The sequence below is a fragment of the Leptosomus discolor genome, chromosome 12, assembly GCF_034619465.1.
Source record: "Leptosomus discolor isolate bLepDis1 chromosome 12, bLepDis1.hap2, whole genome shotgun sequence".
Taxonomy (NCBI): domain Eukaryota; kingdom Metazoa; phylum Chordata; class Aves; order Leptosomiformes; family Leptosomidae; genus Leptosomus; species Leptosomus discolor.
Genome location: NC_141402.1, coordinates 8,896,804 through 8,914,395, shown reverse-complemented (window position 1 = coordinate 8,914,395; position 17,592 = coordinate 8,896,804). Strand labels below are relative to the sequence as shown.

At 42.1% G+C, this 17,592-nt stretch overlaps 1 protein-coding gene across 1 annotated transcript in view; it reads right to left on the bottom strand.

Moving 5' to 3' along the window:
• Positions 1-14,052, bottom strand: part of PARVA (parvin alpha) — a 62,620-nt gene extending 48,568 nt beyond the window's left edge. The window contains exon 1 of the mRNA XM_086472139.1: positions 13,917-14,052. Within this exon, the coding sequence (XP_086328265.1) occupies positions 13,917-14,052 (136 nt within the window). The remainder of the gene's footprint in view (positions 1-13,916) is intronic.
• Between the last annotated feature and the right edge of the window lie 3,540 nt (positions 14,053-17,592).

Genomic DNA, 17,592 nt, shown 5'->3' with positions numbered 1-17,592 from the left:
GTCATAATCATGTGAAGGATCTGCCTGTTATGCACAAGATCTGGAATCCCTGGAGCTGTACACTTTTAAGCTGGCCATGACCCACAATCTGGCCCTATATGTACTAAAACTAGAGCCAGTTGTTGCATTCCTTATTCAGTCAAAACTTTCTTTGACCTTAATGGGTATTCTGTCTGAATGAAGAACAAAGAGATTAGATCTAATATGGGGAGCTACTAACTGTAATCATGTCCACAGTTAACTTTTGATAAAATTAATTTGTAAAACTGAAAACACAGAGAATCTACTAAATCAAAATGGTGCTTTGCACATTTTATTTTTAGTATTAAATCTACGTATGTCTTGCATCTAATCTGTTTTGCTGTATTTAACATTAGATGTTAGAGAGGAACACTATAAGCTTCAAGACTTTTAAGATAAATAATGTGGCAAAGTTACATTTATTGATTTGTTTTAACACCTGACATTACTTTGAGAAAGACTGTTATTAAGTAAAACAGCTTAAAACCTCTGAAAAACAGCTGAAAGCAACAGCTTAAACCTCTTAACCAAATCCTCCTTCTTTGGGATAGGGGCAAAAATCACATTAAGAAATGCAATTTCTTCATATATTATCTAACATCATGCCTGCTGCAACAGTATGTAAAGCAAATTAAAAAATGCAGAACCCAGAAAACTTCTGCCTAGTTCACACGAACAAAAAAAATTAAACACCAGATGAGCTGTTGTTAAAAAAACTAAAACAAACAAAACAAAACCAACACAAACAAAAGGCCCCATCCAGTTAAAAGTTCAGTTTTGTATAAAAATCTAAACCTTATCAAGACAGGCAACAGTTAAAAAACCAAAAATTGTGAATGGCACAAAACGCTATCTAACAGAGCAAGACTAAACACTGAAGTTAGGAGACTACTGTCATTTCCACTTTTTACCCTGCAGAAGATCACGAGTTAATCAACTAACTCAATTCACCTTTTTCTGCCTCAGTTGCCCCAAGTAGATGGTATGGATAGAACAAACATTTGTTCTTTTCTGTCCTCATTCAAAAATCCTCAGGCGTTTAGAAAGACTTAGATGAAGATGTTCTGTGTAAGGGCAGACTATTAGCAGCTATTATTATGTTGGAAATAGAAACGGACAAGTAATTCACTTCTAAGAGACTCTGAAAATAAAAATGCTGTTGTTACAGAGTGCAAGACCAACAACAGACACAAAGCATTTTTTATTGTTAGGTCATAATATGGAATTTTCTTATCAACTTTGCTCTCTCCTCTACCTCTTAGGTTTTCATCAAGCAGGACATTAAAATTTTTCTCATGAACCTTTCAATCTGTTTTATCCTTGGTCTAGCTTACTTTACATTTCAGCTCTTACTGTACACACCAACTCTGCTTTCTCCATAGCTCACCCTGGGAATGCTGTTCTGCACATAAAGTTGTTACCTTCTACTTGGACAAAAACAACCTTGCTCAGAACGTCTGATAAAATCCACTGGGGTAACTCCTTCAAAAATTAAATACAAGACACAAAATGCAATCTAAATCTACCAGTCCTACGCTAAGACTAGACACAGTCTTCTTCCAAAGACTGGTTAAAATTCAGTTCATATTCAAAATACCAGACCTGCAATACAGCGAAATGCTGAGCTCCATTCTGACACACTTCTAGCTGATTCCTGTGAAAGAATTCCTGGCATTTACTCCACTCACGCCAGCTTTCCTCGTGAACTGGAGCCACCTTGTGCCCTATAGAGCACCTGCACCCTGCTGTCCCTTGAGGAAAACCTTAATTTACAAAGCATACTGGCATTCTGTGCTCCAGACAACAACTCCTAAAAAACATTTATTCGGATTCTAAATAAATAGCTTCATTTGTGAGTAACTGTTTCAAGTCAGTTAAACATGAGCAAAATAATAAAGATGCAAATCAACTGGATGCTGATTTTTTTTTCCTAATCCAACCCATCACTGCAATGAGTTTTTAGGAAGTATACAAGACAGTAAGCCACTTTGAACACTCATGGTATGATGAGGACCACCACTGCTATCTTCCAGTTTATTATCTGTTCTTACCTGTAATTGAGAATTGTAACAAAGCAGTGACAAGAACCTGAGACCATGAGCTGCTTTGCTGCGTGTTTTATTTTCCAGTAAAACAGTAAAGTCTCTTCCTCTACTGTAACAAGCTGGAGTGCACAGCATACAGCCTTAAAAAGTTTACAAGTGCAACAGTTCAAACTTGGCCTTTAGCCATAAAATTAAAATCCAGCTTTGAAACATCCTCAAAACCCAGAGTTGAATTTTTTTTTTGTCTCATTATAAAAGAGGAATCACATGCATCAAATAGATCTGGACACATTTCCAGAGGCTATTGGGGCAAATACTGACTCAGGGCCAAATCTACCATATCCACGTTCTTTCATTCTAACAGGATCAATATCAAATGTGTTGAGGGTATGAGTGGACTGAGCCAACATATACCTCCTTTCCTTGCAAAGCAAGCGTGATTTTCTTTCTTCCAAGTGGGGAGGACAGAAGTGACCACACCTTCTAGTAAAATTAATACACACCATCTAAACACAAGACCTGACATTTCTTCTTAAGCCTGAAAGCATATGCCACAAAAATAACCCAAACGAACAAAACCCAAAACCCTGAACTACATAGCTGTAACAAAAACTGGCCTTTTACCATTCTTCTTCATCCACTCTGACGACAAGTTAGGCATATCATCTTTTGAATCCAGCACTGCAATACATTATGCTGCATTTACTCTGAGCACTCTGACATTATCATTATCTTCTTTTGTGCCCGACAGCAACTGCAGCTCCTATAATGCCATTATTGTAATTAAGAACAATCTGAACCATTGACAGCATTGCCTCGTTTGCTCTAGAATCTCCTGTGCATTAGTGTTCTTCTAAACCAATATTTCACTATTGCTGCTTTAGAACCGCCTATGGTTAAAAGAAAAAAAAATTATCAAGCTTCAGCCTAACTCGATGGCCAAAGAAGAAACTTGTTAAGAAAAAATAAATGAAAGGCTGTACACTGGCAAACTGTTACGCTTTTCTTTACACACACTGAAAATGGATTCACACCCTGCCAACCTATTCAGACCGTTACCCAGGTGAGGAAGCTTATTTTGGCTTGCTTCAAAAGGACCACCTGTACAGACACAAAAGAAAACATCTCTCTCTTCTCCCACTAAATGTACCCAAAGTACTTCTCTGTCTAAGCTCTCCCTTTCATTAATCCAGCTCACAGTGGGATAAGTAGGGCATAGCAATTTAGACATTCTTGCCTGGGAAATTCTGACCTTAACGTCCACCCTTGCTGCACACGTGCTCTCTAGGCTGCCTGTACTCCTGTCCATCTTTTTGCAAAGTATGATGCCTGCTTGTTTGCTGAGCCAGAAAAGTGGTCCACCATAGCCCTATGGCGGCTTAACACACAAGTCTTTAACTGTAATTCCAGGGAAACAATAAATTGGGAGCTAAAGAAGTGCAGGTACAATGGGCAGGACAGCACTAACCCAATAATGTGCACCTCTTAGAAGCTAGAGACAAAGCCCACGGCCAGGCCATGAGAAGCAACTTACATTTTTCCTCTGCAGTAAATGAGTAGCTGGAGTATTAAGTCTTAACATAAATGAAACCAGCAGTCATAACCTACACACTATCTGAAAAGGGCTACGTTGAAGTCTACCTATTGAACATCACTGGTAACATGGAGCTTTATATATTTTTAGGAGACATGAACACAGGAAAGCACTATATAGAAATGACCAAAGGAACATGGGTAGTGGAAGAAGCTGGTACCTCCAAAGGGTAACACAGAAAAACTTGTATGAAAAAAAAAAAAAAAAAATCGTAACTCCCTTTCTCCATCCTGTTTCTAGCATAGCTAACTTCACCTGAATTGTTTGCTTGTGCACTGCTGCAGCCACCAAAGCCAAGAGGCCAGCTCTAATTATAGCACTTAAAAGTTGTCTTACTGCACCATGCAAAGGCAGGCAAAGAGATTCAGTATAAATACCAAAGATGTGTTGACAGATTTTTCTTCTTGTGAACACACATTTCATAAAAAAAATTATGTACCCTGTACTAAAGAAACATTCAGGAAAATAAAATGTTTAGACTATACTTAGGATTTTTGATGCTTTTAAAGCTTTTGCAGTATGAAATTGTATTTTCATGTCTGGGAAATCTCTACCAGTCTGGAGACAAACAGCTGCTTCTCACTCTACCACGCCCTTCAGTCTCTGCTCAGAGCTTTTGAAGGGGAGCAATGGTCACTGACAGTTGTTGCACACCCTCTCCCACCACACTGACTAAAGTCCCTTTTCCCAAGTGGAATTTCACAGGTTTTGCTATGAACAAAGGTTAATCTCTTCCGCTACTGGGTCAGTACCACAGACTGCTCTATCACTGCACAGGAAGGAAAAAGAACAGCTCTATGCTAAGCAGAAATCAGAAAAGCCAAAACGAATTAACCACGACTACAACTACCAAGAACAACTCACAGAAATATAAATTCCAGGTGTATTCTTTTGCAAAACTAATTATCTAAGAAAAACAAGATGAGTAAGATATTGTCAAGCACGGTACACTATGCGGCGCTTAACACAAACATCAATAAGAAGTCAGGAAGAGAAACGCAAAGACTGCAAGAAAAGCAGTATGTATTGCTAACTCATGACCAATGTGCTCCCTTTAATTTTGTATTAAATCCACATATATGATAAGAACGATTTGTAGCACCGCATGCAATTGTTTCACAGGGACTACTACAAAACTAAAAGGAAAGCAGAACATTTGGGAGACTGTAGAGCCTTGTTACTTAACCCTGCAATTTTTTAATATTTTGAGTAAGATCATCACTTGGTTGAACAGTGGCACAGTCTAGAGCCAGGTGCAGGATTTGGGTGAACAGATGGTGGCTAATCTTCCTACTACTGCTCTGCCAATACAACTCACTCTTGATCAGTCACATCCCTGGTTTTCTTTTTTTTCTGGCCCTTGGTTTTCTCTGCCCTGAGCACAGGTTGTCAAGGGCTAGTTGCATGGTAGGCTAAGGATTCACATAAGGCTGCTGATCTGACTTTGCTTTTGGTCCAAGACATCCTTAACCTTTGTTTGTATTTCAGTCTGGTCACCAAAGTGAATTAACTCCCTGGCGCGCTCAACACACACACACATACCCAATCCCAAGAGGGACAAGGGTATGAAAACACGTAATGTTATCTATTAATAAGTATTAGCACGCCAAACAGCAAATGTATGACTATATGTATAAACAGCAAGGCTCTGAGTGCCTTGCTACCCAGTGCTCCAAGTACAGCTACAAACTCAAGCACAGGAATTACTCCGAGCTGGAGAAGGCACAAGGAATACACAGAGAGCAAGCTAAGCCTTTAGCCCCACCACAGCCCTGCATTTGGAACAGCTGCAAATGAAAATGTGAAGCACTGCAAAATATCCTACCTTCCAGCTCATCCTCTCTCAAGCAAAATCCCCTCACACTGCTTCCAACACAGCACTGACTGCACCTAGTGAACTGTCCCTTTTTGATTTGGGTTCCAGTTTAGCTAAGAAAATAACCTATCATTACGGATACAAGTCAACAGAACTGTATATTTTAACAGCAACTGGTGTGGGGAGGAAAAGGAAGAGGACAGAAGCAGCAGATGGAAGAGCCACAATGTTTTGGGTACAGCTCAACCACTGTTTTTCTGAAGTTTCACTTCACAAAGAACTGTTCCCCTACAACTGCTGATTTCACCCATAGCAGCACCAGCATTTTTCTGAAAAAGACTGCAGAACTCCATGAATTAAGTTAATAGGAAGCACTTGATCTCAAATACAGTGACATAACAAAAGAACTGGACTGTCCTTGTCTTAATCTCAGTGAGAAAGGCAGAGATCCCAGTATTAAACTATTCGGTCTGCATGGTTTAATGGTTGTGGAAGGCACTAAAGAGAGAAAAGAAAAAGAAGGATATATCCCAGAGACCGTCCAAGGAAGATTCCAAGAAGCACAGAACGGTACTTACAGGAAGCTGCCTTTAAGCTGGGAGGTTTCAGAAAATGTAAAACACCATAAGCAGTAATCAAACCCAGTGAGAACTCTTCTCTTGGTCTGAGTGTTGGTCTCTTGGTCTTCTCTTACCTTCAGGGCAGATTCCTCAAATGCTAAGGGAGATGTTAAGAGTTCTAAAATTACAGATTCTCTTAAAAGCACGGTCACTTTACCGAGGATGAAAATGAGAACTCCATATTTACTCTCTTCTACAACTTCACGTGGCTATAGCCACCTTCATGTCGAAAGCTCGAGGCATGTTTTTATAACTCTGATTTCAGGGACAGCATATTTTAAATTTGGAGACACAAAGAAAAAATTAACAGTGAAATAAAGGTACATCAGTCTGAGTTGGTCTCTAGATCTTCCTTTAGTCTTTCCATGGCTCTGTCCTGCAATTTGGAAGCACTGGAGGCTTTTCAACGACTTGTTTAATGCTGATTTTACTTCACCACTTTAATCTTTTTTACCTTTCATCTAGATAATTGCTATGCATCTAGCCAACTACAGCAGATAATGAAAAGAACTGACAGAGCATCCTGTCACCATGCCTTCATCACACCTGGCCAGTCAGAGGTATGAGCTTGGTGGGCCAGACCAGTTGTTCACCTTCCCTCAGTTGAGATCCTGGACCATCAGACACCTGAATCTTTAGATGATCTCCAGAGGTCCCTTCCAACCGCAACAGTAATTCTGCAGCCCAAGCTTGTCAATCTATGACAGCATGGTCCAGCTGGCAGCTTGTGGCCACCACTGTTCCCCACAGATGGGAGACAGTTGCTGTAGCAACAAGCACTGCCAAACCACCAAAGCACCTTCATCCATGTCTGCTCACAGCACCCTAAAAGAGCTCAGCAATGACCACTGCAACCAAGGCAGGGCAAGGGTGGGGAGCAGGTGCTGCTGAAGAGAGGAGCAGAAGGGATGGACACAGCCTCAAGGGCAGACATCCTCCCTCCTCCTGCCCTCTAGCCCTGTCCCCCAGCCAAGCCCAGCAGCACCTCAGGGAGCAGCTGCTTTCTGCAGCCAGACCCCTTGCTCTGCTCCTCTTCACCCCTTCCTTTAACCCATTCCATGCACGTTTAGGTTTATCCTATATGAAACCTATAGGCTCAGACGATGAAGAAACTGCTCAGATGGGAAAATACAGGAAATAAAAGACATACTTCTGTAGCAGTTAACTTGCCCACATAATCTAAGGCTGCTTTTGGAAGTCAAATGCAAAGAGAGAGTTCAGTGGCTCTATGCTCACATGCAGGTTGTCAGAGAACAACAGAATTAATGGCCGTATTGGGCCAGAACAGCAGATCAATGCCCAGGGTCCTGGCCCCTGGCAGAAATGCATTCTTAACAATACAAACAGGGAGAGGCAAACCAACAGATTTTTTTTCCATTGGTATAAGCTTCCTAATAGCTGTGTATTTCATGATAGGTATTTCATGATTTCTGAATCTGAAATATCTGTGATGGTCTACATGATTTGCATGTGGACCACTGCAGACATCAGCGGTTTTTTAATCTAGAATCTACCCAAACCCACTTTTAGCCCCACCCCCCCTTTTAAAAAACATTTCTGGCATCCAAAATATCCCAAAACATCCTATAGCAATAAGTTTCAGAATTTAAGTCACACAAGATTAAAAAAAAAAAAAAAATAAAACCCAAACAATCCTGTGTCACTTCAGTTCAGAAGCAACTGGCTGTACTTAATGATTGTGGGTGCTCTTATGGGAACAGGCAGGAGAGCCTGGCTCTGGGTCCTCTTCATACACATCCCCTACTGCATGCATGAGTCTTCCCACCACCACAGGCTCCTTTGCCTCCTCACTGGCAAAGAGGTTGGCAGTGCTGTGTTTTGTGCTACGCTCAACGCTGTCAGCGCATTATACATACCCTACGTTTTACAACCCTGCATGATCTAACCTCTCCACGTAAGTTTACACATGCTAGGAGACATTCACATAAAGCAGGCACTGATACACTCAGCTCTACAACGACATGATACCTCTGGATAGAGATTCAATAAACTGTCTGGCAAAAATGGAGGCATCTGGGACCCACACGTTCCTACACATTTGATTGCTGTAGATGGAACACATGCATCAAGCATAATTGGACTGGGCTCTACATGAATATTTGGTTAAAACAATGGATTTTTTAGAATAATTTTGGGATTATCCATGACTTCTGAGATTCAAAAATGCATTCAAATGTATTATTTTCGTATCTTTCTCTGAACCAGAGCCACAGCCAAAAGAAAAAAGCAAAAAACCAAAAAAAGTCTCTTGAAAGCAAAACCAAGAAGAAAATGCACTAGATGATATTCTGAACGAGATAATGAGTCCTAGCAAAACTGAAATGCCAGAAATAATTTTAAAATGCAGATTACAGGAGGAAAAAAGCCAGAAAAAATATGCAAGATATACAGATAAAGAGCTCTAGGTTGCAAATTATTGCATGCAGGGGCTCTTCGCACTGTTTGTGAAAGTATAGTGCCCAGCACAATAGGACCTGGCCTTCGATTTAGCCACGTATAAACAATAATAGATGCTTAACGGTGTCTTACAGATAACAGCTAACAGTGCTGATTAGTTTTTGTTTATTGCAGACAGCAGCACTTGTGGAAAGAGGAGGAAGAGGCAGGAAGACAAGAGAGAGACAGACCCAAAAGCAATCAAAGGCTACAGCAGTTACTCTTTCACCACACAAACCCAGTGCAGCATGGCTTGACAGATGACAAACAGCTTCAAGCATGTCAGAGCTGTCACTTACATATATGCCTGAAAGCTTCACTTGGAGGGCAATTGCCATCACAGCATACACAACAGTTCGGTGTTCCGTCAGTTGATGCTGACAGAAGCGTTTCAGAGGAAATTATCTTTCTTTATACCAAGCAATCCCTTCAGGGGTCACAGCAGAGAAACCTCCCCAGACAATTTGGATTCAAAGGATGGAAACAAAAACCCAATGCTTTCTTCTTCAGTAGTTTCTCTGGCTTTCATACAGTGTAGATGTGCTCAGAAGGCTCATAGCAATGAAATGACAACAAATTAAGCAGGTGAGTCTTCCCTCTATTTCTCCTTTTGCTTTCCAAGTTCCTTCCACTTAACAGAAGTATTTTATCTACTTAACAGAACTTTCTCCAAGGCAATAATTATTTCAATGGTTGTACTAACAGGTTTTGTCCAGCATCAGCTATGCAGCTGTCTATGATGTGCCTGTGGCAGTACACCAGGGACACGGGAACATGTAACACAGTATACAGGGGAAAGATTATACACACCACAGTTGGAGGTAAAGTACATTGTCAGACATCAAAACCAGCTGTTCAGCTATTCTGATGACACAAGAAGGCCTAGGGTTGATGTACTGACATGCTGCAGTAAAAACCAGAAATTCAAAAGTACTGATATGAGTGATGATAAAGCCTTGCACGTGCCATTTCATTTTGATAGAAAACACTATATGCCATCTTTGAAGCACCAGTATGAAATCAGCATTCAGTGACCCATTTCCATCATTTGCACCACATATTAGCAAATATAATGGTAGGGCATATATTGGTTCTTCTTTCAGCTTAGTCTGCATTTTAAATACAGCATCAGGTGAGAGCAGTAGAAAAGAAAAAGCCTGCAAAGCATTTAAGCTAGTCTAGAATCTCTCATATGAGAAACAGACAAGCAAAACAGAAGTCTACTGACACCAAAAAATAATTCTTTGTGCCAGTAATGCATTACTCTACTCAAAAAGAAGTTGCAGAAACAGGTCCAAAGACAGTAATTCAAATACATCAATTAAAATTCAGCAGAACACTTCTTGTATACCAAGAAACAAATTTCTTTCCTAGTAATATGTCCATAGCCAGATCAAGGCATGATCTGTCTGTCAATGAGTCACACAGCAAGGCATTTTAGTCATGAATTCTAGAAAGACAAAAAATTTACTTAAAACACCTGAAAAGCTCTCATCACCCTATGCTTATTCCTAATGTCTACTTTTAATTTGTTCTAAATTCATTCTATTCTGTGAAATGCATGATGGCAACAAAGTAAAAATTATTAAGAAATTTAAGGTTATTATCAAGAAATAGCAAAATCTATAATATTTTACACTGTTAACATACTCTTCCCTTAGGCATACAGAGAATACGGCCTACTGTGATCTCACATACCAAAACTAAATCAAAACAAGACATACAAGGGAAAAAGAAGAAATATTGTAAGTGGAAGCTAGAAGAAAATTCATTCCTCCTCCTGCTCATCAACACCAAATAAACTAGGCAGAAGAACAGTCAAATTACTGAAATTGATGTCATATCAATTGATAAAATGACTGCACCCACACAATGCACAGTAATTGCTCTCTACCAAATTCATGGGTCCAAGCTGTCTGTTTCCCATCTGCTCTTATGCAATCTAAGCCATTCTGAACTTGCTCTCTGTTCCCAAATGTGTCTCAGATTTATTAGCATGTCAGGGGCCAATTCTTGGGATTCTCCACTAAGGTACGCTATTAGGAGGAGTGAAATTCTGTGTCTATAATTGCCAGGCCACGAAAATTCAAGGAGGACAATCACACATAACCTTACTGAATTCACCATGAAAAATTCATAACAAAACACACCCACGCCCATACACCTAAAAAAAGGGGTAATTCTGTTTTCTCCTTGTGCTTGCATAAGGATATGTTTAGCGCAAAATGCAGATTACTATAAGGAGCTTACCAAAAAAATTTAATTTGTGGCTGTTTTTTGCAAATACAAGGAGCATCACCATGCATCTTAACTCCTGCTAGATAAGGACTGGAATCTTCCAGTAGCATATATTGGGTGGCTCAGTCTTTTCATGCTTTTCAAGAATGAAAGGGATAGAATCTTACTATAAGCTACAAATAATTTTTGTATACAATGGTCATCAAATATTCTAGTATCATCTCACAATTTTCTCATTAGATAAAAAGCTAATTATAATTAACAATTTGTAATTAACAACGTTCTCATCCTTGAATTATACCAATGGCAATGAGATACTCTCAACAAAAAACAGGCCGAGGAAACAAATACTGTATATAGAAAAAACCACAATGTTATTTCTAAAGAGTTACTGCAATTCATCGGATTTAGAGACCTTACACGATTAGAGATCAACATTCACAACAAAAGGGGGTAGGTAGATATCTGTATCAGACTAACAAATCTGATTAAAGAGCAGATCCCGATGTTTTACAAAAATATGAAGAAAGACTAAAGGTGCCATTTAAGACAACATCATTCTAGTTTATAAAAGTTGAAGGTCTAAACATGGCCATCAGAAGAAACTTTTCTTTTTTCAAATGCCTGTAATTTATACTTGAACATTTTCTAATACATTATGTTTGTTAACAGTTGAACAACCATGTGCACTCTTACGTCTGAGACCTGTCTCTATAGAAAACCTGCCACTAGGTATGTTGATTAAAGCAGGAAAAAACCCTCAAAGAACAGAGCCTAGATGAACAAGCAATTTGACCTCCTATATGAGGTTCCTAGCTAGACTCCAAATACACCTGGAGCCCTGCAAACTGTGGCAGCACAACTGAAGATGGAACCCATGTCTGGAACCCATGTCTGTCACAGCCTGCAAGAAACAAGGTGACTCGTTAATAGTCCGCAAACCCGTATGTATTTCTAGTGGAGGAAAGATTAGGAAGCATGAAGACGACAGGCTTCATGGTAAGGATTTACCAGATTTTAAGCCATCTGAATCTGCTAAAAACAAACAAACAAACAAGGAAGACAGAATAGTATCAATCTCACCTCTATGTGTGCTTCCATTAAAGAAATGTGAAACAGATGCAGAATTAAGAAGGCTGTTAAGGTGAATTTAATAAAATACTTTTTCTATCATCAGCGAATAACAAATTCCCCACAAAATTAAAAAAAAATAAATCTCCAAACCACTATTATTTTTATACAGACCTTAGAAAATCGGAAAACACAAAGGACAAGGACAACACTAATGTTGCTGCAAAATTTCAAAAGAGTAAACATCAACACGAGATAATGAAATGGCAGGTGCAGTTTTTAGTCAATAAATTTAGTACAGACACAGAAGTAACAAGAAGAAATAAGATTTCACAGAATACATCTTTTTGTAAGATTACAAGACTGTGGATAAAAGTAACTGTTGCCTCTAATAGTTTGCTAGAGACTTGTGACTTAGTATCTGTCACTGAGAAAAATAGCATTGTTTAATAATAACAATGAACATACTAAATCTACTACAAATAGGCTAAATTAAAGATTTCTAAACATATCTACAATATAGACTCACCACAGAAAATTGTTGCTAGTTCAATGCTGCTAATATTCATGAATACCCTAACGGAATAAAATAACAAAGTGGGTAACTAATGAAGTTTGCCATTATTTACTATTTTGTCAACTTCTGGGCCATCTGCAATGACCAGAAAAAGCCAAATAATGTGAGTACAGTTGTGCAATGTGCGTTTTAACTGAAAAACAAGGCCATGCATCTCAGAAAGATGACGTGATAGCTACAGAATGAGGGGCTGTACTCGCCAAAGTTCCATCAACCTTGTCCCCAGCACTGGTGCTACTCTGAAATGCTGTGGTTTCATTACCCCTGTATACATCAGAAGCAAGGGTCTGCTGACCATAATACCTTTCTTTGCACTTGTAATCAATGAACGTTACTTGAAAAAACGTTTTGAAGTGACTTACATTGGCTCTATTTGCATCTTATTTAAATTAAGATCAGCTATGAAAATGACGGGTGAGCAAGGTTACATTCCAATTCTCTGCCTCATGGGATTTTAAATAGGTAAATTCAGTAGGAGGCGGATATTAATCCACATGTATGGACAAAGAACCAGAGTGCTGTACACATGCTCAGTGTTCTTCAAAGGTACACTGTCGTGAAGCAAAGGGATTTTTTGCTTACTGCAAAAATAATCAAGTTAAGTTTTAAGCCTCTGAGGAACGACTACTGTTATAAACATTAAATCAATCACGTGCATTACACAGGTTTCTCAGAGCAATGCGTCCTGATCATGCCGCACACCAGTATAAAGCAAAGCATATGACTCACAGAGGATGTGAGCATCAAGTTTTCGGGTTTTTGCACTCCAACTTAAAAGGCGAGCACTCCCGAAGGGAGGCGAGGCGCGTCCGAGGGGCGCAGCGCCCGCAGCCCGGACAAGCCCCATGCCTCCCCAGCCGCACGGAGGGGCGAGGCGCCGGGGCCCGCAGGCCTGGAGGGCCGGCAGGCCGCTGCGGCCCTCGTCCGCCGGAGGGCCTCACCAGCCGCGGGGAAACGCTCTCTCCTCCAGCCCGGGCACCCCAGTCCGTCCTACCCTGCCCCTCCCTGACCCCGGCCCGCGCTACGAGCTCAGCACTGCCCCCCACACGGCGGGCACCGCTCGCCCGGCCCGAGCTCCGCGGCAACCCCCGCCTCGGCCGCAGCGCACACCCCGCCCCGGCGCGGGGGGCCGTTAGCGGCAGCGGCAAGGGCGGGTGGGGGGAGGGGGTCTCCCGGCCGGCGCCCGCCCGCGCTCCAGCGTTTCCCCGCCGTGCCGCGCTGGCACCGGGGACAAGCGCCGCGGCCCCCGCCCGCTCCCGGCGAAGCCGCGGAGACAAGGCGGCGCGCTCCTCCCTCGCTGCTCGCCTGCGCACCCCACCCCGCACGTCCTTCCCCAGTCAGCCCCTTCCTCCCGCTCCCCAGAGCCTTTTCATCTTCCCCTGTCTCCTCCTCCTCCTCCTCCTCCTCCTCCTCCCCCCCCCCCCCCCCCCCGATTTTAAGGTAACTCCCAGGAAACGTGCAAACCTATAATTTGTACCTTCTTTGGCTTTTTTCCTCCTCGCCAGCGTGCCGCCAAGCTTGCCCAGGAAGGAGTCATCTTTCTTTCTGGACGGGGGAGATTTAGGGGTGGGGGACTTGGGGGAAGAAGGGGACTTCTGGGGGGAGGTTGCCATGATGGCCCAGCCGCCGCCGGCGCTCGGGGATGAAGGAGACGGGTCCGAGGCCCCGATGCCGTGGGAGGCTGCTCCCGGCTCTGAACGGAAGCGGAATTATTTCAAGCATTTGAGGCAGCTCGTGCTCCGCTCTCCCGGCTCTCCCGCTCATTCCCTCCCTCTCGCCCGCCCTCCCGCCCGCTCGGCGCCCGCCGGGGAGGACCCGCTCCCCTCGCACGGCTCCCGCCGCCGGCCCCTCCTCAGCCCAGCGACCCCCACCTGCCCCTCTCAGGGGGTTCAGCCGAGGGTCCTCGTCTTCCCAGCCCTGGGCCCTCAGGCTCAGGAAAAGGGTGTTTCACACAGCCCCGGGAAGGAGAAAGCCCGGCAGCGGGAGCCCCACGGTGGTAGGAAGGCCACGCTCACCTCCCAGCTGGGGGGCCCACAGCTTTTTGGGTGGCCAGCTGTACACTGAGGCACAGGGCAGCGCCTCGCCCCATGGCCCAGCCGCACGGCCTTGCAGCGGAGACGGGGCCGACGCAGGCTGGTTGGTCGAACGCACCAACGGAGGTGACCGCGGGCACGAGAGCGCTAGGTAACAAGGGTGACAAAAGTTAGACGCAGGTACAGACGGCCAGGACCAGAGCTCAGACAGCTCAGTTCATCCGTAACTATTCACAAGTAAAGGCTCTGGAAGGATGGGGGGGTCAGGGCTGCAGGCAGATCTTCCTGCACCCTGTAGTCAGCAGCGATAGAAAAGAACTAATGAAGTAATGTCACTAAATAGTTTTGTGCAAGTTAAAGTTCAAGCTTATTATATACGTTTCAGTCTTGGGCACATTTTACAAAGCAGCTGTTCTGCTTGTACGTTTCAGCTACATCCGTGGTCAGAGCCGGCAGGCATCATCCTATCCACTTCTACAAAAGAAACCAACAGTTGTAGTCAGAGAAGTGTAAAAGCTAGTGGGGAAGAAAGGTGACTTAGCGTGATAGATTGCCTATACCAACCCTGCTTTCATTTGCAGATGAGTAGCTTAAGAGAGAAGTATCTTTAAAACAAGTAATTTGCTGTGACTGGTTTAGGAGGCACCCAGGACTGGAATAGCATTGTCATCTGGATGCACCACTTTCACTTACCACTTAATCACTCGATTAACAATTCAGGCAAAAAGCCACACACACTTCATGCAAATATCTAGCTGTCTACTAGGCATAATAAGTGAAATGAAATTACCATGAGGATGTTTCTAAATGAGCTAATAATTGTCGTGTTTTTACAAGCTGGTAACATTGGTTTGCTGATGAGGGGTAGACATCAATGCGTATTTGTTGCATGCAGTTAGTATATGCCCTGGAGAAAAACTATTCATCCATACTGCCATCGGTTAAAAGCAGGAATAAACTTAAGCCGTTAGCACAATCTCCCCTTTCCTTACATTTGCTCTCTGGCTCATAGCACCGATTGTTCTTGCGGCTGTTGTCTACAGAACAGTCCAAACTTCACACGTTATTCTCTTTTTACAGAAGGACTAATCACACAGCGTATTGATTAGGAGATGAACAGTTTTGAACCATTTTTAAGAACATAATAAGAAACTGTTTCAAAAGGAGGAGAAATAAACACATCAAGCCCTTTTTTATAGGCATGTGAGTCTGTGGCATTTACAAACAAAGCAATGACCCAATTAAATTTCCATTTGGACCTAAATGACTATACATAGATGTCAATACAGGATTTTGTGGGCACAGCAGAAAAGACAGCACTTGTGCTTGCCTTTGTACCAGTACGTTTGTGTTGAAGACAGAAAAAACAAGAAAAATACCTCACACACAGTAACGGGTGCTGGGTTGCACAGTACGGGAAAGTCAGAATTCAACATGCGTTTGCCAAGTCTCGCACAAAATAGCTGAAAAGACCCAGCATCTTTCTTGCCTATTTCACTACACTCAGCATATGTAAATTAATGACAAATGCAATATTACTTATTTGATAGTCTCATGAGCTATGGACATTTCACATCACAAGGAGAAAATAAATTTTAAATGAAACTTAATGTGTTTAAAATCAACTTTATCAGCTCTGGAAACACAAATACTGTGTGCTTTAAGTAATAATGCTAAAGCAACAGACAGATAAGTTTACTGGGTTTTTTTTTGTATGGATTTCTTTCAGAATTTATTTGCAGTTCTATGGGTACAACATTATTGCAGTGTTTTCCCACTTATGATGTTTCTCTTTGAGGATACCTACAACGTTTTTTTTTTCCCTGTATCTTAAATTTAGAACTACATATGCTACTTTTTTTATTTTTGATCTGGGAAAATGTGTGGACATATGAGCTGAAATTAATATTGCATGCGGCACAAAAGGCTTTACAGGCATGCACAAGGTCTAAGTTATGGCAGATATAGGAATGTTGATTTTAAATGTCTAGCTCTTATTTATGCAGTATTTTAACCACAAATAAAAGCTGCAGTAGTAGAAACTGAGTGGGGATTTTTGTTTGGCTAGGTTTTTGCTCTGCTTTATATTTGATAATTGAATACTTTCGCAATGATGCTCCCCGATCCCATGCACAGGACACCGTAGTCAGCAGGCTGCTGTTCAGGCTGGCCCCACTGCATCTGGCGTGTAGAAATATGGAGCAGACCATGACACGACAGCTCTCACCGTGCTCTCCCTGTCAGCGCCCTGTTCTTAGAGATGAGCCAACCAGTAGCTCAAATTAATTGTATCCTGATCACATATATACTTTTGCCAGGCAATGAAAGAAGGCTAAATCCACATACTTCATATAATTCTTATTCATCTGCATATCTGTCCATGCACACCTAGTTTTTATTTATTTTACTATGGGACTCAGAATGATTACAAACAGTCTTACTTTCTGAATGAGGCAGAAGAGGCAGGATACCGAATATACCAACTTCAGGCTAGGCTAGTAAGAAAGAGCACTGTGGCAGCCAAGCTAGTTAAGGCTGTGCAATGAATTATTCATTTGTCTTAGAGTTTTATCCTAACATTTTTCTCCTAGGTATACCTCTGCTCTAGCTTTTTGACCATTTGGTCATTTAAAGAATGAAAATGGAATTTTTAAAAATGCGCTGTTACTATTACTGCTATTGCTGTGATTGCCTGCAAGAACAACCTTCACTGACTTCAGGAAGAACAACTAGACCAAAGTCTACCCTTTTTATTTTTCCAAGTATTTGCGGCCAGCCTTCAACTGACCTGCCAATTCTGTGTGGTTAACTGCTGAACATGCCTGCCCCGCCCTGAGTAATAATTAACAGCACATTAAAGGAGCCTGCTTAGAAAAGAAGGCATTTCCATACAGGTTCCTTTGTGGATGTTTAACATCTATTTCTTGATTGGGATTTTCCTGAGAGTGCCCCAAAATACCTGGAGATGTGAGCTCTCCCAGCGCCTGATGCTCCTGCATGTGTCCATGAGCAAGACATGCCAGGCACCTGCCCCCTCAGGGGAGGTAAGGCCAGTGGCCAATGCTGGCACCCCAGGAGGCTGGGAAGCATGAGCTGCCTCCAGCCCTGTCCTGCAGGAAT